This window comes from Daphnia carinata, chromosome 2 (genome assembly GCF_022539665.2).
Source record: "Daphnia carinata strain CSIRO-1 chromosome 2, CSIRO_AGI_Dcar_HiC_V3, whole genome shotgun sequence".
Lineage (NCBI taxonomy): Eukaryota > Metazoa > Arthropoda > Branchiopoda > Diplostraca > Daphniidae > Daphnia > Daphnia carinata.
This window is the reverse complement of record NC_081332.1, coordinates 1,507,364-1,532,928: the sequence shown is the minus strand read 5'-3', so window position 1 is coordinate 1,532,928 and position 25,565 is coordinate 1,507,364. Positions and strand designations below refer to the sequence as shown.

At 41.9% G+C, this 25,565-nt stretch overlaps 7 protein-coding genes and 1 long non-coding RNA gene across 12 annotated transcripts; 5 read left to right on the top strand and 3 right to left on the bottom strand.

The window, feature by feature from the left end:
* Positions 1–572: 572 nt before the first annotated feature.
* LOC130686053 (uncharacterized) lies at positions 573–3,756 on the top strand. Of its 3 annotated transcripts, XM_057509347.2 has the most exons (7): positions 575–888; positions 1,026–1,270; positions 1,337–1,597; positions 2,411–2,471; positions 2,756–2,812; positions 2,960–3,127; positions 3,194–3,756. In XM_057509347.2, the coding sequence occupies exons 1-7, from the start codon at positions 661–663 to the stop codon at positions 3,536–3,538; spliced, it is 1,365 nt and encodes a 454-aa protein (XP_057365330.1). In that variant the 5' UTR covers positions 575–660; the 3' UTR covers positions 3,539–3,756. The 3 variants fall into 3 exon arrangements, with proteins under 3 accessions (XP_057365328.1, XP_057365330.1, XP_057365329.1); XM_057509345.2 differs by having other exon boundaries at positions 573–888; positions 1,026–1,597; XM_057509346.2 differs by lacking the exon at positions 2,756–2,812 and having other exon boundaries at positions 1,026–1,597.
* Positions 3,757–5,050: 1,294 nt separating this feature from the next.
* LOC130686133 (PR domain zinc finger protein 13-like) lies at positions 5,051–6,434 on the top strand. Its single transcript, XM_057509422.1, has 3 exons — positions 5,051–5,313; positions 5,371–6,158; positions 6,215–6,434. The coding sequence occupies exons 1-3, from the start codon at positions 5,107–5,109 to the stop codon at positions 6,432–6,434; spliced, it is 1,215 nt and encodes a 404-aa protein (XP_057365405.1). The 5' UTR covers positions 5,051–5,106.
* A 450-nt stretch (positions 6,435–6,884) lies between these two features.
* Positions 6,885–8,140, top strand: LOC130686061 (uncharacterized). Its single transcript, XM_057509353.1, has 6 exons — positions 6,885–7,003; positions 7,072–7,223; positions 7,280–7,444; positions 7,501–7,590; positions 7,663–7,768; positions 7,827–8,140. The coding sequence occupies exons 1-4, from the start codon at positions 6,931–6,933 to the stop codon at positions 7,564–7,566; spliced, it is 456 nt and encodes a 151-aa protein (XP_057365336.1). The 5' UTR covers positions 6,885–6,930; the 3' UTR covers positions 7,567–7,590; positions 7,663–7,768; positions 7,827–8,140.
* On the top strand, positions 8,084–11,231 carry LOC130686058 (protein white-like). The gene is made up of 11 exons (XM_057509351.2): positions 8,084–8,515; positions 8,601–8,660; positions 8,766–8,934; positions 8,999–9,237; positions 9,296–9,469; positions 9,528–9,608; positions 9,663–10,154; positions 10,215–10,346; positions 10,406–10,634; positions 10,690–10,961; positions 11,019–11,231. Exons 1-11 carry the CDS (start codon positions 8,513–8,515, stop codon positions 11,118–11,120), a joined length of 1,953 nt encoding a protein of 650 aa, XP_057365334.1. The 5' UTR covers positions 8,084–8,512; the 3' UTR covers positions 11,121–11,231.
* On the bottom strand, positions 11,204–12,650 carry LOC130686060 (uncharacterized). Its single transcript, XM_057509352.2, has 6 exons — positions 12,513–12,650; positions 12,275–12,434; positions 12,074–12,221; positions 11,895–11,999; positions 11,679–11,826; positions 11,204–11,598 (listed from the first exon to the last, which is right to left on the bottom strand). The coding sequence occupies exons 1-6, from the start codon at positions 12,556–12,558 to the stop codon at positions 11,378–11,380; spliced, it is 828 nt and encodes a 275-aa protein (XP_057365335.1). The 5' UTR covers positions 12,559–12,650; the 3' UTR covers positions 11,204–11,377.
* An 851-nt stretch (positions 12,651–13,501) lies between these two features.
* On the bottom strand, positions 13,502–15,776 carry LOC130686126 (splicing factor 3A subunit 3-like). Its single transcript, XM_057509418.1, has 10 exons — positions 15,543–15,776; positions 15,322–15,480; positions 15,195–15,267; positions 15,043–15,134; positions 14,742–14,963; positions 14,363–14,673; positions 14,191–14,299; positions 14,054–14,128; positions 13,787–13,988; positions 13,502–13,727 (listed from the first exon to the last, which is right to left on the bottom strand). Exons 1-10 carry the CDS (start codon positions 15,684–15,686, stop codon positions 13,594–13,596), a joined length of 1,521 nt encoding a protein of 506 aa, XP_057365401.1. The 5' UTR covers positions 15,687–15,776; the 3' UTR covers positions 13,502–13,593.
* A 407-nt stretch (positions 15,777–16,183) lies between these two features.
* Positions 16,184–22,076, top strand: LOC130686125 (moesin/ezrin/radixin homolog 1-like). 3 transcript variants are annotated; one of them, XM_057509416.1, is made up of 9 exons: positions 16,184–16,337; positions 17,040–17,176; positions 18,308–18,487; positions 18,927–19,201; positions 19,276–19,359; positions 19,571–19,717; positions 19,783–20,503; positions 20,631–20,789; positions 20,850–22,076. In XM_057509416.1, the coding sequence occupies exons 2-9, from the start codon at positions 17,165–17,167 to the stop codon at positions 21,012–21,014; spliced, it is 1,743 nt and encodes a 580-aa protein (XP_057365399.1). In that variant the 5' UTR covers positions 16,184–16,337; positions 17,040–17,164; the 3' UTR covers positions 21,015–22,076. The 3 variants fall into 3 exon arrangements, with proteins under 3 accessions (XP_057365399.1, XP_059350234.1, XP_057365398.1); XM_059494251.1 differs by lacking the exons at positions 16,184–16,337; positions 17,040–17,176 and adding an exon at positions 17,800–17,951 and having other exon boundaries at positions 19,783–20,512; positions 20,643–20,789; XM_057509415.2 differs by lacking the exons at positions 16,184–16,337; positions 17,040–17,176 and adding an exon at positions 17,802–17,951.
* A 1,659-nt stretch (positions 22,077–23,735) lies between these two features.
* LOC130686107 (uncharacterized) lies at positions 23,736–24,469 on the bottom strand. Its single transcript, XR_008999813.1, has 2 exons — positions 24,379–24,469; positions 23,736–24,301 (listed from the first exon to the last, which is right to left on the bottom strand). It is a non-coding gene; the product is annotated as an uncharacterized LOC130686107 (long non-coding RNA).
* Positions 24,470–25,565: the final 1,096 nt, after the last annotated feature.

The window sequence follows — 25,565 nt, the reverse complement described above, 5'->3', positions numbered from 1 at the left end:
CCACCTGAATTTATATTCTTGTGCTAACCAAACAGTTCGGTCCTTAACTATAAATAGAATTCCCAAGTTAAAAGCTCCTATAGTAAACAGGGCATGCGCATTCTCGCTATGGCGATAGGAAAGTCTACCTGGATGCATCCCAGGTGTCGATAGGTATTCCCCCTTTTAGATCAAGTACGTGAAAAAAAGAAAGAACAGTCTCATACATTTGTGGCGCCTTATTGCGGACACACACAGGTCCAAGTTCATTTTCAAAACGTGTCTGTCTACATAATTAATAAACATCACACAGTTTCAAAATAAATAGTGAGTTTTGAAATATTGTTCGAGTACCTGCTCACCTTTGTTGTGAAAATTGAAACGGGAAAGAAGAATCGAAACAGCAGCTGGGAACACATCCGGGGCCAGCACCGAGAATCATCGACTATCGATATCGTCATCTTCGTCAATTATTCGTCCTATGGCAACCGTGAAACCTATACAGAGTGGCTTTAAACCGATAAGAATCTCCACATAAAATGTTAGGCCAGCTACTTAGGCGACGGCAGTCTTTGCCGGGCGGACTCTCCATCCGGTTGAATCATTTCCGTCTCGTTTGTTTGTAGTTTTTTCAATTCCGGCAAAAGTCCCCGATTTTTCATTTCGAATTTCGTGAGAGGCATGTCCCTTAGCGGCCGTTCGGTCGGGTCGAGAGTCTCAAGCGTGATCACGACTGTAGGAGCAAAAGAAGAGAATCAGCCAAACTTAGACAGTCCGCCGGTTAGCCGCAACGAAGTGTTGGAGGTTTTCGAGACGTGGAGAAATTCAGCAGGTCGTTCGGACGACAGCGGGATCGGTCAGGTTTCATCGTCCGGCACGTCCGACAACCACCAATCATCGCCAACTAAGGTCAGATTAGGGCCATTTGTTTATAGACCAGCTATTTTTAATTTATGCATAGGGATTTGAAATAATTTAAAAATAAAAAAGGGGAAGGTACATGCGATATCGTTTTTGTGTGTCTCATATATAATTAAAAAGTACAGACAAAGGTGGTCAGGAAGCGGAACCCGCAGGCTAATAAATCGCCGGACACGACGTCGGTCAACATGAATAATCAGGGCAATCATAAGCTGCCGAAGATTGGCAATAAAAAGACGTCTCGTCAGTCCACGATGCATTCGCTAATCAGTCCGCCCGGCCACAATGTGGAAGAACGGCGTCGTTTCGTCACCGTCGTCCGTCCGTTGAGTGTGTTCCCGGAGCCGGCCTTACCGCCCAACTACACGCCGTCGGTGTTCAGCACTTGTACTAGCAATAACGATGGTGCAATTAGTAATCGATATGACGATTTTAGCCCGATGATTCAGCAGCACAATCCGGTCCAGCGCGGACGACCGCCCAGCCCGGCTCCGTTCCATCGCCAGCGGCCCCATCAACGCAACATCAGCAACAGCAATTTCTCGCTGGCCGGCCAAAGCGTCGCCAACGGCCATCACGTGGGTGGTGGCGGTTCATCGTCGCTGAAAGTCAATTTAGCGGGCGGCAGCGGTTGGGATTTGACGGCCATTAAACGCGGCTATGACAACGTCGGATATAACGTGACCTACAAATCGATGTAAGTATATAGCTATTTAAACTTGGCCAAAAAAATGATTTATCGTTTTCGATTGTTTATAGAGGAACAAATAGGTCAGATGGATGAGGGTGTTTTCAACACTGGCCCGTCACGCCTTTTTTTTTTTTTTTTAAAGCGAAAACAAAATGAACTTGAGTTAACAGCAATGCAGCTACTGTGGCAACGGGGCACAAACAAAAATTGCAAACTTTGTTTGCGAATCGAACGATGAGAGGGGGGGAAACGAGGACACGTTGCGTGTTCCTCCTTTTAACTATTGTTATTCCGAGCTATGCCAACGTGAATCATCCAAGGCTATTGAGGTTGCCATGGCAACCAGGTCCCGCTACGTACACAGTACTCTATTATTCCAAGTGTATTAATATTATCCTTTTGTGGCTATAGACGAAGGCCGTTATTAGTCTAGCCGTCCGATTTCTATTCCCTCCCCCCCCTTCATCGTCTGTGTCTGTGTGTAGGCCTATGGATTATTGCGCAATCTGCGTGACTGACGTGACCGAGATAGAGCTATAAACTTTTAGATGTTGGTTGTTGTGGTGATTTCAAGTGAACCATTGTTCATCATCAAGAGAGGGAACTCTACTTTAAAAAAAGAAATCTGAGCTTGGGAGGCGCTTTTTATACATGGCACGAAAGAAGGACATTAATCGGTGACGTATATCAACCTAATTAAAGTCGGGCCATAAAACGTCTGAATGTAAATAGGGGCAGGGTATAGCACGAGACCAACTGCATTTATTCTAAGAAAATATATAGACAGAATTTAAGTTAATTGACATTGTAATATTGCAGGCATGACCGATCCATGGAAAATGGAGTTCGCTATCAATCGCAAAACGCCCTCGATCAAGAGGTAGGCTCAACAACTTGTAATTCATTCAAAATTAAATAAAGCGGTACACTCGTGTCCTTGTTGTCCATCACTGTTAAACTACAAAAATCGTACCTGCTAATAATTCAATTAGAATTTAAAATACTATACATCCGTTCACACCAAAATAATTAATTACATGTCATTTATTTTTTTGCAACACTTTCGTTTAAATTGTCTTCGTTGTGGAATGCGCCTCACGCACTGTGAATGTCGGATATTTAAAAAAAAAATTATGTTTTTCTTCTCGTCCGGGCGGAGAGAAGATAAGCATGCCTCCGTGGAACCCGCACTTCGGCTACAGCAAAGTCTTGTCCCAACAGGTGTGCACCTAAATCAAAACATCCGCTTTAAAAATCAAACCTATTCATGAATTTAAAAAATAAATAACAACTGGTAGTTAAGTTGATAGACCATACGCAAATATTTGTCTATATATACATCCCTCCCCCACAATTATATGACGTTAGAATCTACCTTTGACCGATGACTGGAGGCGACACATCGATGCCAGACGCAAAGCCTTGCAACGTCGTCGCACTAAGCGTCGTGGTGTGGCCGACGGCGGGACTAATTTCGGTGCCAACGGGGACCGTTATTACAACGGGTCCGTCCAGACGGACGGCAATTTCGAAGAGGTACATCCATCTCCTCTCATTTTTACTTACCAAAAATCATAACGAACTTAATTTATTTCACACAAGTTACTAAGACGGGCCGGAGATGTGGAATCGAGCGTGCAGACGGACGCGTCCATCGAGAACGTGAAACGGAACAGGACGGTGAACGGATCGACGGACGCCATCAGCTCTTTGAATAGCAACACGCAGGACGGGTCGACGCAGGTGGTGCTGACCGACCTGCCGGACTTTGAGACGGGCCTGGCGCCCGTCGTGGAACAAATGGTGAACGCCACGCTGGAACAGGCGTTCGTCGAGATGCTGGAAGAGGAGGAAATCAAAGAGATACGTCAGCAGCGCGTCCAGTTCCAGCAACTGAGGATGGCAGAGTTGACCACGTCCAAACTGATGAACGTCGTCGCCGAATAAAATCCGTTTCTTAATGCATTCGAGCCCCCCCCCCCCCCTCAAAATTCTGCGCAATACCTTGAATTTTCCGCGTAAGTTGGAAATTCAAAATTTCTGTCCCAAACTATTCGCCTTTTAAAAACAAAACAAATTGGATCGCTATATAAAATCATGACTCGTATTGTTCTAATCACACGAAAATCAATTATTCTATCAACACATTACACACACAGGAAAAATACAAGGAATCATCTTCTTTAAAAAAAGATGATGTTAAAAACAGCGTCCCCTCTCATTTTCAATGGTTTTGCGATTCGATTCAATCAGATAGGCTCGGACGAGTGCGTCAGCTGGACGAACCAGATTGAATAAATATGCATAATGGATGGATCAGGTGCCACCATTCCCAGTCCCTCCCCCCCATGCCTATGTGTGTATACGTATTAAATATTAGAAATAGGCTAAATGCATCTACACACACAGTGTACACACACCAAAGACACTATAAGATGTTATAAAAGAGGGCGATGAGGAGGAAAACATTTGAAAATGTATATAGCGCGGGTTTCTGGCGATGGTGACGTCAGGTGGTGCGGATATTCTTCACGCTTTCATGGCTTCGCATTTTGTCGATGTTAAACGATTGGCTCCGCCACCCTCCTCCCACCCCCCGTAACCTTTTTTAAGTGTGTGTGTTCATCCACCTACATCCCCCTACATTTCGCTCTATAATAAACCAGCGGTTTCTTCTCAATGAGGGATGCCAAACCCCCGAGGGTGAGAAGACCACCAGGTGACGCTCCTCCTGCTGTGTATGTGTATACTACACATAACATCTCTATATAGATGCAATCAATGGCCAAAAAAAAGGGCTCGTTTTTAATCGCATTCACCCTCTTTCCTAACCCGCCATTTGCCCTCTTATATTGAAAGGGAGGGGTCTGAATGGCAAAGAATGGAAGAGTAGGGGGGGGGGGGGGGTTGGTGGGGTCGTTAACAGCTGACGACGCCACCACAATAACAAAAACAATCACGGACGTTCGTATTATGACCCCCCCGTTTGATTGTAATCCAATGGACGATCGTGACGCACAGCTTTAGCCCCCCAAGATCCCAATCTAACGTCGAATGACGTATTGGAATCAATTTTTAAAAAATATAGGTAAAATCATTTGATTGAAATTATCGAAGAAATGTTTTGAATCAAACGTGAATTATCCAATCGACTAATACAAGTACAAGAAAGCAGCTGTTAAAGATCCCACCATCACGTGGCTAATACCCGTCCCTCCTATTGAGGTGGGGGGGGGGGAGGACTAAGTGCACCGACCCACTAACCACCCGCCGTCTCCGGGTATACAACACCGGCCTTCCCTCCCCCCTCTTTTGATGTTATATAACAAGTGCTCCACAATGATCATCACCATCAAGTGCGATGGCTTTTTGTTAGTAGGTGGAGCTTGATTTCCCAACTTGGAGCAACACATAAATAGCGGGTGACGTCGGCGGTCATGGCGGAAGTCACATGATCACTCGCATCCGGAACAGTTCGTCCTTTTAAAAAATCCGGCAAAATTATCGAAAAGAGAATGATGAACCATCAGCCAGTAACGCCAATGGTCGAGAGGTTAACCATCAACAGCAACATCGCTGTTGTTAGCAATGCGGAAATAGGAAACAGGTGCATCGAGCCGGGACCATCCGTCGTGGCGGAAGAATTCCTCCGGCCGGAATCGAAATCTGCCATCATTGCGCTCGATCCTCGTCGTTTCACTCCGCACCATCAACAATTCAAGGTTTTTCAATTCAACATTGAATTGTTTTTTAATTAATCCAATTTTTATTGATGACAGGTGAGTCTTAGCAAAGGCGAATTAACGTCCAGTCCGCCGTCCAGCTTGTGGCCAATGTCCATCGAGGTTGCGACTGAATGCCGGATGCAAAATGTAGAATGTTCCACGGTGTCTTCGACGTCGGGCAATGATGTGAATCATCTATCGCTCACGTTCACGACGACGCGGCCGATCGAGAAAGGCCAGCGCTTGTACTTTTGGTTCTCGGAAGCGATGCTGGCCCGTCTGGAAATGCCTTTCCTCGTGCCCAAGAATATCCAAGCCGGTGACCGATACGTTTGTCACCGATGTTCCAGCGTCTTCGTCAATCCCAACCCGCTGAAGCTTCACTTGTTCTTTCACTGCTCCAATCGGTCCGTCTCTACGTCCGCCCTCTGGAACAGAGTCTTCCACACGTTAACGAAGCCAGAAAGTCCTCCAGTGATCCCGTTCCAGCAACAGTCATCGCGAAACGTTCTTTGCAAACCCACTCCGACCCATTTGTTCCAAACGTTTGCTGCTGGTAATAATCAGCGGACGACTGGAACGAGTCCAGCCGCTCAAGTCGAGACGATCGTGAGTCATCTGGGCCGGTCGAAACACGGCCATATTTGCATCTACTGCGGCAAGATTTACTCGAGGAAGTACGGACTGAAAATTCACATTCGGACCCACACGGGATACAAGCCGCTCAAGTGTCCCGTCTGTTCCAGGCCGTTTGGCGACCCAAGTAACCTAAACAAACACATTCGGTTGCATGCCGAGCATCACCATCAAGTCGGATTAACTGGAGATAAATCACCTTACAAGTATTGAATTCATTTAAATTCAATTTGAAATACGTTAATGTGATTTGAAATGTCAGGTGCGAATTATGCGGCAAGGTGTTGATGAGGAGACGTGATTTAGATCGACACATTCAATCGAGACACACGTCCGTTGATTCGCCAATCGTTCGCCATCAGCCGAGTTCGGCCGATTCGATTGATTGCCCGTCTCCGTTGAGTTCGACTCACAGCAGCATCAGCAGCAATAATAACAGTGACGACGACGAAGACCAGCTCGATGTCGTCGACATTTGCTGATATACATGAACTTTTGTAAATAAAATTAAACTCAACAATCTCTCGTTGTTATCTTTGAAAGAAAACATTGACGTAATTATGAAAACAATCGAGTTAAGACAAGTGCATCCAAAGGTTTGAACGTTGGTTATAAAACAATCATCTTATGTTGATGATTTTAACCTTTGTGTTCATACCGTTTATCAGTTAATAAACACTGTGTTGGACACTCGTGTTGGGTGACTCATCACCTCAAGGGATGTGTATATGCGTGATAATCATCCCGATTCAAAACGTTTTGAGTGTAATGAAACAAACTGCGTATACTTATTGAACTGGCATTATATGCTGATTAGAACGTGTGGCCAAAATCTAAGACGCACTATTTGTTTTGCCATGTTGTTTTGCGTGATAATGAGCATAGCCAAAGACTTAATATAAGGACACATCAATGACATACGAAATCCTAAATCTCGACGTCTTTCCGCTTCCATTGGATTGTTCAGCTACTCTGAACATGGTGAGCATTACGATTTTAATTGTTTTGGCTTTAATCAGTTCCAGCATTCAAGGCAATCCTCGTCTTCCCGGTAAGTCGAACGCGTGAACTTCCAGCATGGTTGCATACCTTTGAATTTAATTTGATACTTTGTCAAAGCTTGCGGTGGACAGGTGTTCGTTGATGATGCAATTATGATAGATGCTCATTTAGAAAACGATTGCGTTTGGCACATCCAAACGCAAGACAATCGCATTTTAGTTTTCACGGTCGTGAATGGAAACATCGGAGAAGCTCACGATGTTCTGACTGTAACATTAACATTAAATTTTTGTGCTTTCAAAACATAACAAAGGGTTTTATTCAGATTCACGATGGGAGCAACGAAGACGCTCCCATTCTTCGTGCGGACAATCAGAAGATCTTCGAAGTACAAAAGAAAGATTTGCCTCAGGCCATTTACTCGAGCCAATCAACAGCTTTATTGCGATTCAAAAAGACGTCCGCCAAAGTCCAACTCAAGATTCAAAAGGTATTTCATTTATCGTTTAACTTCAATGTAGTCTAGTTTCAAAAAAAATGTTCTAGGCTGTGGATTGCCCGTTTAATTTGGGATTGGAAACCCAATGCGGACGCATTTTCAACGAAGTGTAGTGCTATTGCGCAGTGTTCTCCTTGGTATATTTTGAATTAACGTATTTTCCCATTCGTACATCGACTGTCATTTGTTTTGTTTTTTGTTAAACGTAGAGAACTCGTTCGGATCAGTATGGATTCTGTTCTAGCAACGGCATGCAGCTACTCACGCTTGAAAGTTATCCCGAAGAACAAGCCATTCACGCCGCTTGGGGCTATGGTATATAATCGATTGATTCATATGGATTGTCATCAGCATCATTTGATTTTTTGTTTAGACGGCATTTTCTGGACTTCATTGACTGACTGGCCGAACGAAGGATACTGGGTTTGAGAGAGCACCGGCGCTCCCTTATACCCGGGCCATGCAAATTGGGGTACCGGCCAACCCGATGACAGCAATGGAAACGAGGATTGCATGACGATCCGCTACGAAAGGTGGAACGATCACATATGCAGCTGGGAATTTCCAGCCATTTGCGAATCAAATCCTTGAAAAAAGAAATGGAACATTTCATTCACTATGTTGATTGTATACATCCTTTTGCAACACACGTATAGGTTTCAATATTACAAAAAATGAGGAGCTCAATCGGAATGGTTTTGACATTGATAGTAATTGAATCCCTTCTTTGAGCTTGAGTGAACGTCAGTCCGTGATGATGCCGACTCGTTGTGGAACGCACTTGTCGCAGTCAGTCGCACAGCTGTACCTGCTTTTAGCTTGACTCGCATTTTGTATATTGTTTTCGCTATCCTTCTTTTCGTAATGTGTTATCTAGCGCTCCCATCTAGACTTTTGCCAACCCATATGTTAGCCGTAACATGAAATACTAAAAACGATTTCGGTGTAATGCGACAGCAGCTTTTTTTCTCGTTCTTTCCATTGTTATTCCAAAGTGCGTTTTGAATAGGTCGGCGACAAAAGAGAGCCTTAGTATCTTACTAAAAACACAACTTTACAATGGTAAATCATCGAAAGGGTTTATTATTAACAAGTTAAACAACCTTTTCGTGAGCTCATTTGTTTTTCTTTTCGTTTGTAATTTTAGGAGGATATTTCGGTGGCTCATCAAGCCACGTTTGTCAATCTTGGATTTGGCACGGAGCTGGTAAGTTAACGGTCGTTCAACAGCTAAACATTCTTCGAGTACATCACAAAATAACACCCAATGTCGCACTATTGACGAATAATAATCAATTTATTGTATAAACAGTCCGATTTGGGCTCGAGCACGAGAGCCGGGCATGGCTATTCAACGTTTCCTTCGTTTAAATCTCTACCTGTGACGTATTCATGGAGCAACATTGAAGTTTATGCAGAAGAAAAACGGGCCAGCTGCTTCACTCGTTCACCCCAAGTTCCTAAGAAAATCCTCAAGAACGGTATTCACATAAAATAACGTCTTTTTACGTAATACAAATTGAAATGAATTTAAATTTATTAAAGTTAGTGGATGCGTTGGACCAGGCGAGTTTCTTGCACTCATGGGAGCAAGTGGAGCTGGGAAGACGACCCTCCTCAATTGCCTGACATTCAGGAACACGGGCAAACTGAAGATCACGGGTCAAAGACATCTCAATGGCGAAGCAGTTGACATCGACATGCTGGCCAGACACTCTGGATACGTCCAGCAAAACGATTTGTTTATTCCGACTCTAACAGTCAAAGAACATTTGAAATTTCAGGTAGATTGATTTGATTAAAAAAGAGGAGCAAAAGAGTTAATTAACCTTTTAATTGCAGGCTTTGCTCCGGATGGATGGAAGCTTCAGTTATGATGAGCGGATGAAACGTGTTAACGAAGCTATTCAAGAGTTAGGATTGGCTAAATGTGCGGACACGGTCATTGGACATGCAGTAACAGGGATCAAAGGCATCTCGGGTGGTGAGAGGAAACGTCTTGCATTTGCATCAGAGGTTTGATTAATAATTTGCATTAACTCTAGCTCACAATTGATAGAATTTTTTTATATAGACACTGACTAACCCTTCGTTGATATTCTGCGATGAACCCACGTCAGGATTAGATTCTTTCATGGCCAACAACATCATTCAAGTATCTACCTGCTGTAAGACATTTGATCAACTATTTCAGATTTTCAATCAACAGGTGTTGAAAAAGATTGCGCTAACTGGGAAGACGGTGGTGTGCAGCATCCATCAACCTTCGTCCGATGTTTTTGATCTCTTTGATCGCATTTTCTTGATGGCAGAAGGAAGGACGGCTTTCTTCGGTCCTGTATCCGATGCCAAGTCCTTTTTCTTAAGCCGAGGTTTGCCTTGCCCGTCTAATTACAATCCAGCCGATTTCTACATTCAGACGTTGGCTACTGTGCCGGGCGAGGAAGTCGAATCTAAGAAGAAGATCAACGAGATTTGCGATGCTTTCGAATCTTCAGAAGCCAATCGTCTTGTCTTGGCAACAGCTAAAATCAATTCACGTCAGATAAATCGTGAAACCAATGAACTTACTGGAAGTAATGTGCAGAATTCTCTTTACAAAGTCTCCTGGTTTGCCCAGTTTAAGGCCGTCCTTTGGCGATCTCTCATCTCCGTGGTCCGTGAGCCGACAACGTTGAAAGTTAAAATGTTTCAAACGATCGTAAGTTGTGATGTCAATCCTTCATTCCCTCATTTCACGTGAACATTTTTCGTTCGGCAGTGTATTGCAGCCATGGTTGCTCTCATCTTTCAAGGACACGTCCTACAATACGTGAGCATTCGGAACATTCAAGGAGGCATCTTGATACTCCTTAGCAATGCTACGTTCATACACATCTACGGAGTTGTAACCGTAAGTCCTTTGTAAAACGAAAAATTACGAATGTTTTAGTGTCTGAATGTTTGTCTAAGGTAATCACGAACGAAATACCCATAGTTCTGCGTGAACATCGTATGAAAATGTATCGCACTGATGTCTATTTCCTGTGCAAAACGCTGGCCGATCTGCCAGCTGATTTTATATTCCCTTTCATCTTTACTTTGATTACCTATCACGCTATCGGATTGAACGTGTTGGCCGATCGATTTTTCATTGCGTGTGGAATTATGATCCTCGTCACGAACGCAGTCACGTCCTTTGGTAAAATCAATTGCTCGAAATGTGTGATGATTGATTTATATTATTCTTTAAATAGGCTATTTCGTTTCGTGTTTAATCAGTTCAACGGAGAATGCCATTAATTCAGTCACTCCCCTCGTGACTCCATTGTTGTACATTGGTGGGTTTTATATTCAAAACAGCGCCGTTCCAGCTTATCTCGATTGGATGCGTTACCTGTCTTGGTTCATGTACGGTAACGAAGCGCTTTCCATCAATCAATGGGTTGGTGTTCAGTTCAACGATACCGCCTGCCCTGATAGCGTTTGCATCGGGGAGGACATCTTGAAAGATTACGATTATAATCCGGTACTTATCTGATTTTTGCATATTAATTTAATTCTCTAACCTTCGCATTTCTTACAGGACTTTTATTATCGCGATATCATTGGTTTGTGCGGATTGATTGTCGGCTTCCGTGTTTTAGCTTTCTTTGCACTTTTGCGCAAAACGTATTGGAAAGATTGAATGTGTAGATTGTTCTCGCCATCATATCTAGGCTACAGCGGATGACACGAGGTTCAATAAAAATTCTGCAATTTAAATTCGTGTTGTTTTTGCGTGTGTAGGTCACACAAGCGATGCTATTTATTTGTAACTATACGTATAAGAATGAACAACGAAGATAAGAAGACATTGGCTTTACCCAGTCATAAATGAACGGCATGGTAGTTACTAAAATACACGAATTTCAGGACCAACAAATGCGTTTCAAGTTTACCTGTTTACACATCGAACGGTGCAGGTGGGGGTGTCGGTCTGATTGGCTGCGGACCAGCCGTGTTTGCTATCCATGAATAGTAGACGGATACGCGGATGTAAACGCCATGAGCGTCCGACGCGCATCCATCCGTTTTGGACAAAATTCCCACAGCGGTTGGTACAGTGCCAAACATTTGAACAAGTGGAGATCCCTCATCATATTGACAAGGAGAACCAGCAGGAACTTTATGGAAGGATGAATAATTTTCATATATGTCTTTTCCTGGATTCAAACGTCATTTGCAGATTCGAAATTCGACTTACTTGTGCCAGTTGTAGTGGTAGCAATAGTGCAAAGCATGGTTGCAAAATTGAATTGGGTGGTGTCGTAAGCTCCACATAGGTCTGTTGAAGTCACAATTACTAAATCAACTTCACCGTAGCGAAGATTGACGGTTTCAAGTCCTCCGTCCTATTTCCGCCATTTTAAGAAAACGTTTGATAAAATAATGAGAAATGTTTGAACATAGCTACACGTACAACTGTGGCTCCCCATCCCATGGCTGTCGCTGTCAGACTACCATCTGCCTCATTGTATCCGATGAAATCCACATTGACATAGTCAAAAACAATGTCTGCTGTAAGCTATAATAAATTGACACAGCAGTTGTTTAAAAATAATACTTACAGCATTTTATTGTATAGCTTCATAATATTACCTTGACGAGAGCAATGTCGTTATATCCGGTCGTGCTATTGTACAATGGCGAAGCAGTGATGGTGTAGACACTAATTTTTTGCTCATTAACATCTGGGTTGATTCCACTCACTTGACCGGCAATGACTTTCAATTTAGATATAGTTCTCCTGCATAAGTGAATTAGACATTGTTCTAGAGATTAGCATTTGATTGTTCTTACCCAACAACACACGAAGCTGTTGTGATGATCCATCGTGCACTGTAGATGAATCCGTTGCAGTAATGGCGATCGCTGTCGGTGATTGAAACGATGAAAGGGATATCTCCAGGATTAGCCATCGTCCCTCCATTAATGCGACCATCATTTGGAGCGGGTAGCGCTAAATCAATTTTTATTACGAATGCATTTTTATTAAAACACCATAATGAAATTAACTGAACTGTTCAAATAGGCTTACCTGTAGCCGAGAAAGCTAAAGCCAGCAAGAGGATGAAGGACTTCATGTTATCGATTAGAAGTAGCGTCTGAAAATGCCAATCGTTCACTGTTGTTTCATTCTTATAAACCGTATTATCTACACAACGTCAACTTCAGTTAATCCTGATAAAATAACAAATGCCGAATTGTGATAACATTCATTCCAAACTCTCTTGCTCAATAGTTTCGTTTTCTGTTCGTGGCAATGAGACGAACTAAAAAAGAAATATATAAATTTCATATCTCATATGGCTGAAACAATGATTTTGTACGTGTTATGTTTACAACCGTCATTAAGGTAGCCCCAGATTTATGATGTAGCAATAACGGTATGATCTCTTATCGGCCATATCTGTCGTGACCCGAATGTCGTCATCCCGTAGGTGTACAGAGTACGAGCGTTCGTGCGGGAGCACTGCTTTGGTCTTCTATGGATCATTCTTTAGAGCATTTTAGGGTTTCTTTTTAATCTGCTTATTTTTTTTTGAAAAGGGGAATATTTTTTAAAATCCCTATGCATTATTTTAAAACTATGAAAGAATAATAAAGCTTTTACTTGTTTTAAATTTTTTTTTCTGCGTGATATAAAAGGTGAAACGAAAGGTCTTGCGTGAGTCTTCGGGAAAACCGTCGTTACATTACACGCGTGCATTCTTAACGATACCGGATTCTCGGTTTCAGCATTTACATATCAACACCTGCTTTTCATATCAGTTGATCCCTCACAGACGGGATCAGTCTTTAATATACTACTCTTGTCCTGGGTTAAGTGAGTACGCATTATTTGTATGTTTGCTCAATGCTGCAGTAAAAAAAAACCCAAGCTGTAAAATTATTGATCTGGAACAGGCCTTATCGCAGTGCATTGTCCCATTCACTTTACAGCTGCGAACATAAGAAGAAGAATTTAAAAAGGACTTTATGCAAACGGCGGCTATAAGCATTGAAAATGCATCATATTAACTCAAAAAAATGTGAACACCTGTATTGAAATTGGAACTGGTGAGAAGGTAAAAATGCGCCAGAGTTGTTTTAGAATCATGTTCCATTCGATTTTCATTTTACAAGAGACCCTGTCGGCGCAAATCTTCGTATGTTTTCTTGGGGATGACGTTGCCCATAGAGTCTTCGTATTCCTCTTCGTGATCGGCGACGAAACGTTCCGACGTCTTTTGACTCCTCAATTTCGTCCACACTGCGGTTCAAAATTTAGAAATAAGACAAAGACGAAGAAATAAAATAAAATAAACTTACGTGAAATGGCATCTTCGATCCTTGTTACATTGGCAAAGTGAGCTGTGTTGGGAATACCCAAGCATCGCATGCCGTGGGCGTGACGCCATTCAGCAAAGTGACGCTGGAACGCCTTTGGACCTTTGTATGTGTAGTTGCCGCAAATCTCGCAGTTGTAGCTAATATTTAAGCCGTGCAATTTGTACAACCAATACGGAATTGGCTTAAGATAACAGACGAATCAATTAGATAACGTAAAGAATATTTGCTGTAATCGAAAGTCAATACCTTTCCATCCCAACCGAGCGGCAAATTCTTTGGATTGTACGGGACGTCGTCATCGTCATCTTCATCCTCTGGAACCTGCAAAGCGTTATTTTTAACATCACGTGCATCATGCATGAATGATTTAGCTATTTATATACCTCGATAACGTCCTCCTCCTCTTCTTCTCGTTCACCGTCTGTCCGGGCCTGTTTTCGTTCAACATTCTCTTTGGTGGCATGTCGTGGTTCGGACAAGATTTCAACGAGTCTAAATATAAAACATTTTTCGAATAAATATTCTATTTTTAGTATAAAAAAAATTAAAAATTACTTGTAAACTTGGGCTTCTAAAAGTGCTATTTTCTTGTGTTTTTCGACTTCTTTGTCCTGCTCGGTTGTTCCTCGATTTTTACCCTGGCCTTTTGCAAAGAGGGATTTATCAATTTCATCGACCTGGAGGCCTTTTGTACTGAAAAGTCGCTTGGCTCGGTCTTCGAGTGTGCCGCCACACTTGAGACCCAGAGCCATCAGGGCCGATTTCAAGCGATCGAGACCTAACGAGGCCAGTTCCTCCCAAGATGAAAATGCTGATACATCAAGCGGAGCACCTGTATTTGCCAAAGCACTTCCCGTAGTCTCTTTCTGCATATCGTAAACAATATGAATGCATTTCAATGATTATATCGCATAATGGTAAGTTAGAATCCTACCGGCCATCCGGGGAACGTCCCCGCTGTATAGTCTTTTTCGAAATCTTGTTCGATTTCGCGGAAAAGATTGTCAAGGTCCATGACTGGTTTCACGCGTGCAACGTAATCAACCAGATAATCTACTAAGCCTTGAAGATAGTTTCGGTATTCGCCATTCTTTTTATCTCGAGGAATATCAAACAGGCGGTCGAATATGTTCAGGTAATTGATGTAATCCACTTTCTATAAACAGAGGTATTTTTTTGGTCATAACACTGTAAAATTTGCTTTTAGAATTTCTTAGAGGCTTAGAATATCTTACTTGAATTCCTTTCAAATTGATGTATCTGGTGTAGCTTTCATGGAGATCTAGGTATTTTCCGTAGCCCTCTTCATCAGTGAAATCAACCAAATCTAATGTACAGAATAAGTTAGTGTTGTTACAAGGCACACTACTTTAAAAAATTAACTTACTGTTTGTTTCGTCAGCTCCGCTCTCTCTCTGCTTTGCAAATTCATCAAATTCCATGGACATTGGAACAGCAATCTGAAATAAAACAATTTTTAGAAATATTTGATGTTTGTAGATAAAAACAAATACTTCATTGGGATGCTTTTTGTAAAACTCTTTGATCTGTTTGAGTCTGTTGTAGAATTCCACAAACTCGTTGGGTCCGGAGAGAAGGGCAACTTCTTCTTTTCGCTGGCCGTCCTTGTCTTCGTAGATTTCCTTCAACAATCTTGTGCTCTCCATATACCTCTGTATAAAGAAGACGTGGCATTAATATTTATACGGAACCCATAGAGTTAAAGTTTACGTACATCAAGCAAGATTTTCTGCCGGTGTTCCGAGTTGATTATCTCCCTCTGAGTGGTCTTTTTGAAGATGGTTTCCTTCACCATGGAATCAACAATCCGTTCTTTTTCTTCATGGTACCTTCTCTGCTGCTCCAACAAAGTCTCCATTGAAATTATCGAACTGAATTGTTTAATAAAGTAAAATTTAAACACGCCGGTATTACAAGGGAAAATCACAATGCTTTGGCTTGGAAAACAAACTGGTGGCAATTGCATGTACTAGTATTATTGATCGATTATTAATTTCATGTTATCATTTTTTTTTTTCATTAAACAATTGTAGATGTATTATTTCATCAATGTCCATTAAACTTTATGGTCAATTCTTAAAGCACGAATTCATTCCTGAAGACAAGTACGTTTTTTTAATTTAAAGTTAATGAAGGTTAATCAGGGGTTCGCACGGTAATTAACTTTTGATGATTTACACGCAAATTTGAAGCAATCGACCTATTACATCCTGTTTATCAACAAATCTTGCATGTAATAATAAAATGAAATTATCTAAAAATATTGAATTTCTCCAGGAAATTTTCACATCAAGTTCTACACAAAAAAATAGTGCTTCTTCTGCTCGCCAGGGGGGCGGAGCGAAGTCTTTGAAAAACGAAAAAAAAAAATTAAAAAAAGTTGAGGTAGCCATATTGACGAGTACGAGAGGGGAGGATCTCTTCTGGGCCAACGGTCGTCGCGCCGATTTCACCAGTGTGCGTTAAAAGTGGTCACCCCAATAGAGTGGTTTTCACGTCAACGCAACAGGTACTTATTTCGATTTTATTCTATTCAGTTTTAGTTATTTAACATTTTTCTAGCTTTTTTCCGCACATGAAAGCCGAAAAGAACTCGATGTTTGTTTATCAGGTGGCCCGTTCAAACAATAGGCGTGGTGTGTGTGTTTCTTAAGTGGTGTTTGGTGTATTCGCCATTGGGAATCGTGAAAATCGAAAAACGATTCGGCGTCTGATTCGAGTGCTTGCCTTAAGCTATCCCTTCCCTTATTTTCATCCACATCCTATCAATGACATTCATAGCTATCTCAAAAGATAGGTGTCTGAATGAATGCTCATCTCTTTGGGATCTGAACGGGCCAGCCATGACATCACCTCTCCTATCTCGTAGCATTCCAAGCCAAATACCTTCTGAATTCCCTTAATTTTAACTCTGAAGCAAACAATCTAAGGTTTTTGAAGAACCTATTACAGATTGTGACGCGGTCGTAAAAAGTATGACTAAAAGAATAGTAATTTGTGCCAAATAGACAGGATGTGTTGGAAGTCACTCTGGTTTTGACAGCTTACATATACGTAGAATCCAAAGCCCCATCAATCTAGTTGTGTGCCCACATGCTGGCCATCTGTGTGCTTTATTTGTAGACCATATGCCATTGAAACTCTTGTACCACCACTGCCCCATTCTGTTCTGACATTAATTTCTTCCTGTTGTCTTTCTTTCCAAATCCAGGTTTTCCGTGCGTGTTGTCCGCGCGAGCGTGAGTTTGCAGAAGAAGACCCCGACTCTCCAAACAAGAGGCAGACGTCGACGAGAACAAGCAGCAAAAAAACCAAGAGCAAACAACATCATCCAACATGCCGAAATCGGTGAGTTGTGTATAGTGACGTAAGATGCTGCCAATTTTAGCTCTTTGGGCCATGTGACGGCCTTCTTAGCAAACCTCGTGACTTGTTAGCATACGCAGTTTCTTAGGCTGTGAAAAAAGAGTGGGTGGAAGGTGGGATTGCAATTGTTGCTTCAGCTTTTGAAATCGCGTGGTTCAAGTGGTCGCCTGTGTTATTTCTCTCTCAACACACAAATCAAAATGCGGGTAGCACACGATTGCGTGTCTCTAAATCCGTCTGTTTTTTCTCAATTATTTTCTTTGATGATTCAATCGAGTGAACATTCTTTCCAAAGACCTAGTATTTTTACACGATAAAAAAAAGTGGTGGGTGGAGGGGGGGAGAAAAGCGATTACGCAGGGCGGAAATTTCTTTTCTAGCGCGTCACCGCCAACACCGGAGACGAAAGAGATGACTTGTTCAATTGGGCAAACCGCGGTCTACGAACGGTTTTTCCATACACACACACACTCGCAAAGGGTAGGGCACCCACCCAAATACAGACGGGGGTTTGACTATATACCCCGGCTTGCCAGTCTACTAACTGCAGTCATTAGATATTGGTGTGTGTGTGTGTATGTGTGTGGCACCTGTCGGCTTTTCTCTCACGCCGATACTCGTCTATGTTACAGACTGAAAGCAATTTTCACGTCAGTTTTCTTGTGTGTGTGTGTGTGTGTCGGTGTTTTGTGTGATTCCACCAGTTTGAAAATTTTCCTTTTGTGGGATTGAATTCATCATGAGCGACAAGAAGAAGGTATAGTGAATGTTTAATAAATTTAGTGCTCCTTTTCTGGGGGACCTCGTATGGAACAAGGCTTGGTGGGTTTCGTCGTGCCATTCCATAACGGACTGGCGCCGGCGATAAGAGATAGAAAACACAGGCCAGACTTGACAGACTTGACTTTCTTTGGTTACCAAGTCGGAGAGAGAAGATTAAAACTATAGTCGGTTCACAAAACAATGGGTCTCCCAATTCAAAGAATGAAAAGAAAAACGATCGGTTCGCTGATCACGTTCAACGCCTAGACACGAATGAATGAATTCCAACAGCTTTTTATATTAAAAAGATCTTTTTTTTATTTAACGTTTTGTTTCTACTTTTGAATTTAGGTCAATGTTCGGGTGACGACGATGGACGCGGAGCTGGAATTTGCCATCCAGCCGACGACAACGGGCAAGCAGCTGTTTGACCAAGTTGTCAAGACGATCGGTCTCCGCGAAATCTGGTTCTTTGGACTCCAGTATACGGACAGCAAGAGCTACTCTACCTGGCTCAAGCTCAACAAGAAGGTATATTGACACTATTTATTTATGCACGAAACTTAAAACTATCGTCCTCCTTTTTCTCTGCAAAATCAATTAAATTTTCTTTTATTCAACGAATTATGTAAACAGCCCAACGATTATGTCAAGGATGTTTTCAGGTTTATCTTGGGCAGAGGTTACTGCCAAGATCAGGTACACTTAATGATATAAAAAAGAGCAGATCTATTGCTGCCGCCGCTGATGCTATTTAGTGTGTAGTACAACACTAGACACCCTAGATAGATAAGTGAAAAGATGTAATTTCAGCTCTTGTAGGCTCTCTTATCCCCGTGGTATTTACAAGCCCTTAGATCCGCTTGATGTCGACACTGCTGTTTTAAATAGGTCGCCGGTTGTTGTTGTTGCAATACGTGTATATAACTTAAACAAAATTTGATGCTAAATAACTTTTGGCATATCTCAGGTGCTGAATCAAGATGTCAAGAAAGAGAGTCCACTTCAGTTTAAATTCCGGGCCAAGTTTTATCCGGAAGATGTGGCCGAAGAGCTGATCCAGGATATTACGGTGCGGCTGTTTTACCTGCAGGTCAAGAACGCCATTTTGACGGACGACATTTATTGCCCGCCCGAGACGTCCGTCCTGTTGGCCTCGTACGCCGTCCAGGCCAAATACGGCGACTATGACAAGGAACTCCACTCTTCCGGTTACCTGGCCAACGACCGTCTCCTTCCGCAACGGTACTGCACCTAACCCAGACACCCATTCAAATGTCATCCAATTTATTTCTTCTTTTTTTTTTTTTTTTTTGTAGAGTCATGGATCAGCACAATCTGACGAGGGAGCAGTGGGAGGAGCGCATCTCCACCTGGCACGCGGAACACGGAGGAATGCTCAGGTACGGAAACCAAACAAGAGCCGAGGGAGATGTTTCTGTGTGTGTGTGTGTGTACTAGTCCCCCCGTTTCTAAAAAAATAAACCACATACGTGTGGTCAGTCGAGCTGATCTCATGGACCGATTCGCTCGGTCGCAGACCGTTAACTTTTTCTTTTGTTACGTTGGAACTTGAAGAATAATTTTTTCTTTAAAAAAAATTCTTTATTGCAGGGAAGATGCCATGATGGAATACCTGAAAGTGGCTCAGGATTTGGAAATGTACGGCGTCAACTATTTCGAGATCAAGAACAAGAAGGGCACGCAGCTCTGGCTCGGCGTCGACGCTCTGGGACTCAACATTTACGAGAAAGATGACAAGTAAATACTTTACATCACACCTACAATTTGAATCATTATTCAATAACATATTTTTTTGAAAATAGATTGACGCCAAAGATTGGATTCCCCTGGTCGGAGATTCGCAACATTTCGTTCAATGATCGCAAATTTGTTATCAAGCCGATCGACAAGAAGGCGCCGGATTTCGTCTTTTTCGCTCCCCGCCTGCGCATCAACAAGCGTATTTTGGCCCTGTGCATGGGCAACCACGAGCTGTACATGCGCCGACGCAAGCCGGACACGATCGAAGTCCAGCAGATGAAGGCCCAAGCTCAGGAGGAGCGTCGCTCGAAGATGAAGGAGCGCGAGAAGTTGCAGCGCGAGATCCAAGCTCGCGAAATGGCGGAACGCAAACAACAAGAGTACGCCGACCGGCTCAAGTCTATGCAGGAAGAGATGGAGCGCCGACAGCGCGAGCTGCTCGAAGCCCAGGAGACGATCCGCCGTCTGGAGGAGCAACTGCGCCAGCTGCAAAAGGCCAAGGAAGAGCTGGAAGTGTCTCAGAAGGAGCTCCACAACATGATGAAGCGGCTGGAAGAGGCCAAGGAGATGGAAATGGCCGAGAAGATCAAGTTGGAGGAGGAGATCCGCGCCAAACAGGTGGAAGTCCAGCGCATCGCCGAAGAAGTTCAACGCAAGGACGACGAAACGCGTCGTCTTCAAGAAGAGGTGGAAGAAGCTAGGAGGAGGCAAGAGGAGGCGGCCGCAGCCCTCATTGCTGCAACGACTACCCCACAGCATCAACACGTCAACGAAGGCGATCACGTAATAAATGTTTTATCCTAAGCATTCCACTCGGTCATGGCGCTATCGATAAAAGACTCGTCCCCCCCCCACCTTTTATTTGCTTTGAATTTTCCCAAATATTAATCTTATCTTTGTTTAAAAACAGGATGAAGGGGAGGATGAGGAAGATGACGACACACCGAACGGTGACATCAGCGCCGGCAAAGATTTGATATCGGAGAGCGACATTAATTCGATCCGCGACCCGGTCGAAGATCGCCTCACGTTGGCTGAAAAGAACGAACGTCTCCAGAATCAACTCAAGGTATTTTAATTTGATTGGTGTAATTAAAAAAAAAAATAGTTTAACCGCGTTTTATTATAGATGTTGAAGAAAGATCTGGCCGGCACCAAGGACGAAACGAAAGAAACTGCTATGGACAAGCTGCATAAAGAGAATGTCAAGCAGGGCCGCGACAAGTACAAGACGCTGCGGGAGATCCGCAAGGGCAACACCAAACGGCGTGTCGATCAGTTTGAAAACATGTAAAACTCTTTCAACTGAAAACGGCACGCCACACACACCACAGGCCGTTTGTGTTTTGTCTCGTCTTGTTGTTGAACGTTTTATTTTTTTTTCTTTGTGGGTTTGTTTATTTGTTTTCTTATTTCCACGCCTTTATTTTTCTTCTGCTCCTCCCCGGGTTTTGAGAAGAGATGTGCCTCTTCTTCATAAATTCATCCCGGCGCAAACGGATGGGACTAGACAAGGGGGGGGGGGGGTCAAAAAAAAAATTTCTAAACGGGGAGACAATTGATTTTTTTCTGGAGAAAAAAAGCTTCCATGTAGTTTTGTTTACATAAAAAAACGGCCTTTTTTTTCTTCGAAAATGCTCTGGGTGCCAGCGCTAGCCCTCCCTGCAAAAAAAGAATTAAATCACACTGGAGAAGAGATAAAAAGGAGAAGGACGTTAAGTTACACATTCGAACTGGTGTGAACATATTATATTATGCCTTAAACCAATCAATAATGATGTGAATTTTTTTTTTTTCAATCTCTTTTTGGTCTTTATCTCTATTGTCTCACCTCCCCTACACATACACACACAATCCATCATTTGTTATCTTTGCTATTGTTTATAATCCCTCGTCATATTTCCCCTTGCTAGACCTTTTGTTTCCCTTTTCTTTACCTTTTTTTTCCTCTAGAAAAAAAGAAGCCTTTATTCTAAAAGTCTGTCATGTTGTGCCTGGACGAATGCAACAATTGCCTTCCAAAAACAAAAAAAATCGAAAACATTGCAAAAGTGGCTTACTTAAATCGTATCTTTTTCCCCCCCTGCCTTATAAGTTTCATTTTCTTACAGTTTTTATTTTTTAAATACTTCGGGAAATTGAATATCTGGGGATGAAAAGTAAAACGAAAAAAAAAGTTAATTTGTTATTTACGAATCGAATTTCCGGCATCTAAAAAAAGAAGTTGTTTTGGTAACGGGAATTGTGCTGGATCGTTGTAATAACGTAACGTGTTCATTCTTCCTCCATGTTGATAATGGCCTGCATTCCGTTGAAAACAAAAAGAAAGTAAACAAATCTGATGAATGGCTGTTGACGTTCTCTCGCATCTTCCATCTTTTTTTGCATCTCTTTTCCTCCATTTTCTTTTGCCTCTTCATTGTTTTTGTTCCCAAAACTTTTTCCATCTTCGTATTTTTCATGGCTTTTTTTTTTGTTTGTTTTCATTGTCTTTTTTTTTAAAGGCCCAGTAAATGAATAAAACGAAAACAAATAATACAAAAAAAAAAAATAATAATTCACTGTGATCTTGTTTATAAATACGTGGTGATTGGCATCGGCCATCTTGTTGAAAGTCATGGCATCCGGGTGCACATGCCCGAGTGGCTAAAATAGCACGATTTTTCACGAGAATCAAGGTCGTCTAGTGTTTTCGAGTATTAGTGGTAAATGGTCTTGGCACTGTTTTTGTTTTAGAACGTGTTTTGAACCAAAACAGTTGAGAAAAAGAAATGGGCGGTCAAAGTCCACAACAGCCAGGGTATCTTGATCACTGATGTAAGTCATAAAAAATTTACAGTTCCGCCCTTTATAAAACCGGATGTATCACTACCACACTCTTTGTTCGTGATTTTATAGTTTGTTTGTTTCTATTTTTTCTTAATTATGGAAATATTTAAAGAAAAAAAATTACAACTAGGCGCCATTAAACGTGCATGCAACCTACCGTAGCAGACGACCATTATCTCTTACAAAAAAAATCAGGCGGTGAAAGACGCGCCATTTCGATGAAAGATGAGTCGACAGATTACGTTTGTTGATGCCAAAATTCGATTACTTAATGAAAGTTTTACAGTCTCAGTTGTAGAGTAAACAAGTTTTTACTTTCATATCCATTTCAGTGGAACGATTAGGAGTAGATTGTCTCGATACGTTAAACTTTGGCCTTTAGTCTACTGGCACGTGGTGAACAAATAGTGAATTTTCCAAGAAAAGCTACACAGTAGCATAGAGGCCAAGAACAAACAGGTAAAAAAAAAATTACAAATAATTAGTGAAGGCTAAAATCATTGTCCTTTTATTGAGCAGAGTCAGCATTGTGTTATCAGTCAGCATGCTTTATCTGGCTGACGAATCAAAATTCACACCACAATGGCTATTACATTCTAGCTGTGGTGTGTTGCAGATCTTGTTCAAAGATTTCCCAAGAGAGAGGAACAACTTGGGATGTCAGGTAGTTTCAGCGAATTGAAGCATAGTCCTTTCACATATAAATCTCTATATATAGTTTGGGAAAGTTAGAGTTACACTGTTGGTTTCACCTTCAGCACTTTTTACACAGCTAAAAAAAACTCGAAAGTAAAACGAGAACGAGTTTTTGCTACGTAAAAATCATTCTCCGCTGTATTTCTACTGACGGAAATTTACAGCACCAGTTGGGAGGGGGGGGGGGATTTATGAACATTTGTGAGGCGTACGCGCGGCCTTGCCTCTTTTGCGTCCATGAAAACCCGGCCCAACAATAACGAAAAACAACATAAACCAGTTCTTAACTTACCCGTTTTTGTCTGCCTCCCATTTCTCATAATTTCCAGCCTTGAATCTACTTGTACCCAAATTCGAACTGTCATCGTAACAACATGGTACCCCTATCCCGGTCAAGTCCTCTCCTACATTCACAGCCATCCATCGCTGTTGTTCTTTAACGTTAAATGAATTTTAATCATCATGTAACCGAATTGACCTTAGGAAACGATACTCGTCTTGGTTTGGGTCAAGACAAACGCGATTGCAATTTCCTTAAGCTTATATTTAATCCCGACAATACGTAGACATGTAGAAGATTATGATTGCAAGTATTTTTATTTTACAGAGCGTGAAGAAAAAGTTCGATAGAAACAAAACAAAAGCTCTCAACTGGACGAGCAAGACATTTTTAGAATTTTCGTAGATCTTTCGAAGCGAAGATGGGCCAGCATTTGACGTTCATTATTACATAAACTAACGATCAGCAATTTTTACGGATCGAGAAATGTAAACCGTCAAAGAGCTGTTAATTATGTGACACCAACAGAAATGAGAACTTTGCCGAGAGGATCGTGTTAAAACATTATTTTGGAGAGATGCTGGTTGATAATTGTTCCGTTATTTTAACACTCAAATTGATCTGTATTTGTTCCAGATTGAGACCAGTCTCTGCGGAATCGATTTAACTTCCTGGCGGAATGTCCCACGGTAAAGCACCTGACGTTGGCTGCTGATGATGGCCGGCCGAGATCCTGTTTCTAATCCAAAAGTCTCCCTGTCACCACTTTCGAGATTCTTCCATCCAAAAAACAAAAACAAATAAGGTTAGTGTCCATTTTTCAACATGATTTCGTTTGCAGTAAGGCACATACCTTGTACATGTTAATAGAGCGGGTTTAAAAAATTGGGCTGGAGCGCTGGTATGGTATTGATTGGATCATTCTACTGCAGCTCTTTTATACCCGCACGACAATTCGCAATGAGAGCAAACACTTTCACATTGCCCCGTGTTTTGCGAGCTAAGAAAAACAATGGTGACCGTGAAAACTCCGCCCTATCAAATGTTCATATCTCTCCGTCCCCTTTTTTTTCGCTGTTGGGTTTGCATTGATTTCGAGCATTCTTGTCCCGCGATAAAACGTCATCAACCTTGAAATATCCCGAACTAGACTGTTCTCTTTTTTTGTTGTTGTTGATTAACGTTGAATGCCATAAGGGTAAACACGGAGGCATCGTGGCCAATGGAGTTTGAGCCCAATCCATTTCAAATCTTTTCATTTTGTTTTTTTTCGAAGAATTATTTTGAAAGTTTCCGTTCGAAGAGGCAGTGTGACATGAAGGGGAATTGAATTGGGAGTCAGGAAGTTCAACTATTTTTTCTTTTCAAAAATGCGAAGGTTTAAACCCTCCATTATCTCGTTCTTTTCTCGCATTGCGCCGATTGGGCGCCATCGAGCACTAAAGAACCCAATTGATTTCTTTAATAGACTTTTTTTTTTATCTTTCAGTTAGTACATAAACTGAAATCGTGTTTACGTAACTAGCCATTTACATATTATCAACCCTCTTTTTTTTCGTAAAAAGAATGCGTGCGCTTTGATTAAGAAATTAAACCGCAAGTGGGAAAAACAATATGATGGATTACATGAAAAAGAAATGATCTTGTTGCGTAGAACCAGTATCTGCTTCTTTTTTTTTTGTGCGAACGATTCGCATTTTCGAAAATCGAAATGATTTACTGTCGAATTTTTAATGGAATTGCCCCTCCCACAGTAATTTCCCGCACGCACCGATTTTGGTGGACATTAAAGATCTATCGACATGATGGGAAAGCCTTAAAAAAGACATGGCATATTTTTCGTGTGTTCCGCATTGTTGATAACAGGCAGGAATTTGCATCACAACGGGAGCGTAACAGATTTCCATATCTGCTTGTCGAAAATAGGAAAAGAAAAGATGAATGATATGCTACCTTTTTTTCTTCTCAATTCGCATGCATTTTTGCATATTGTGCTATAATTGGGAGCCGTCCTTGCCGTTTTCATAGCGTTTCTGATAA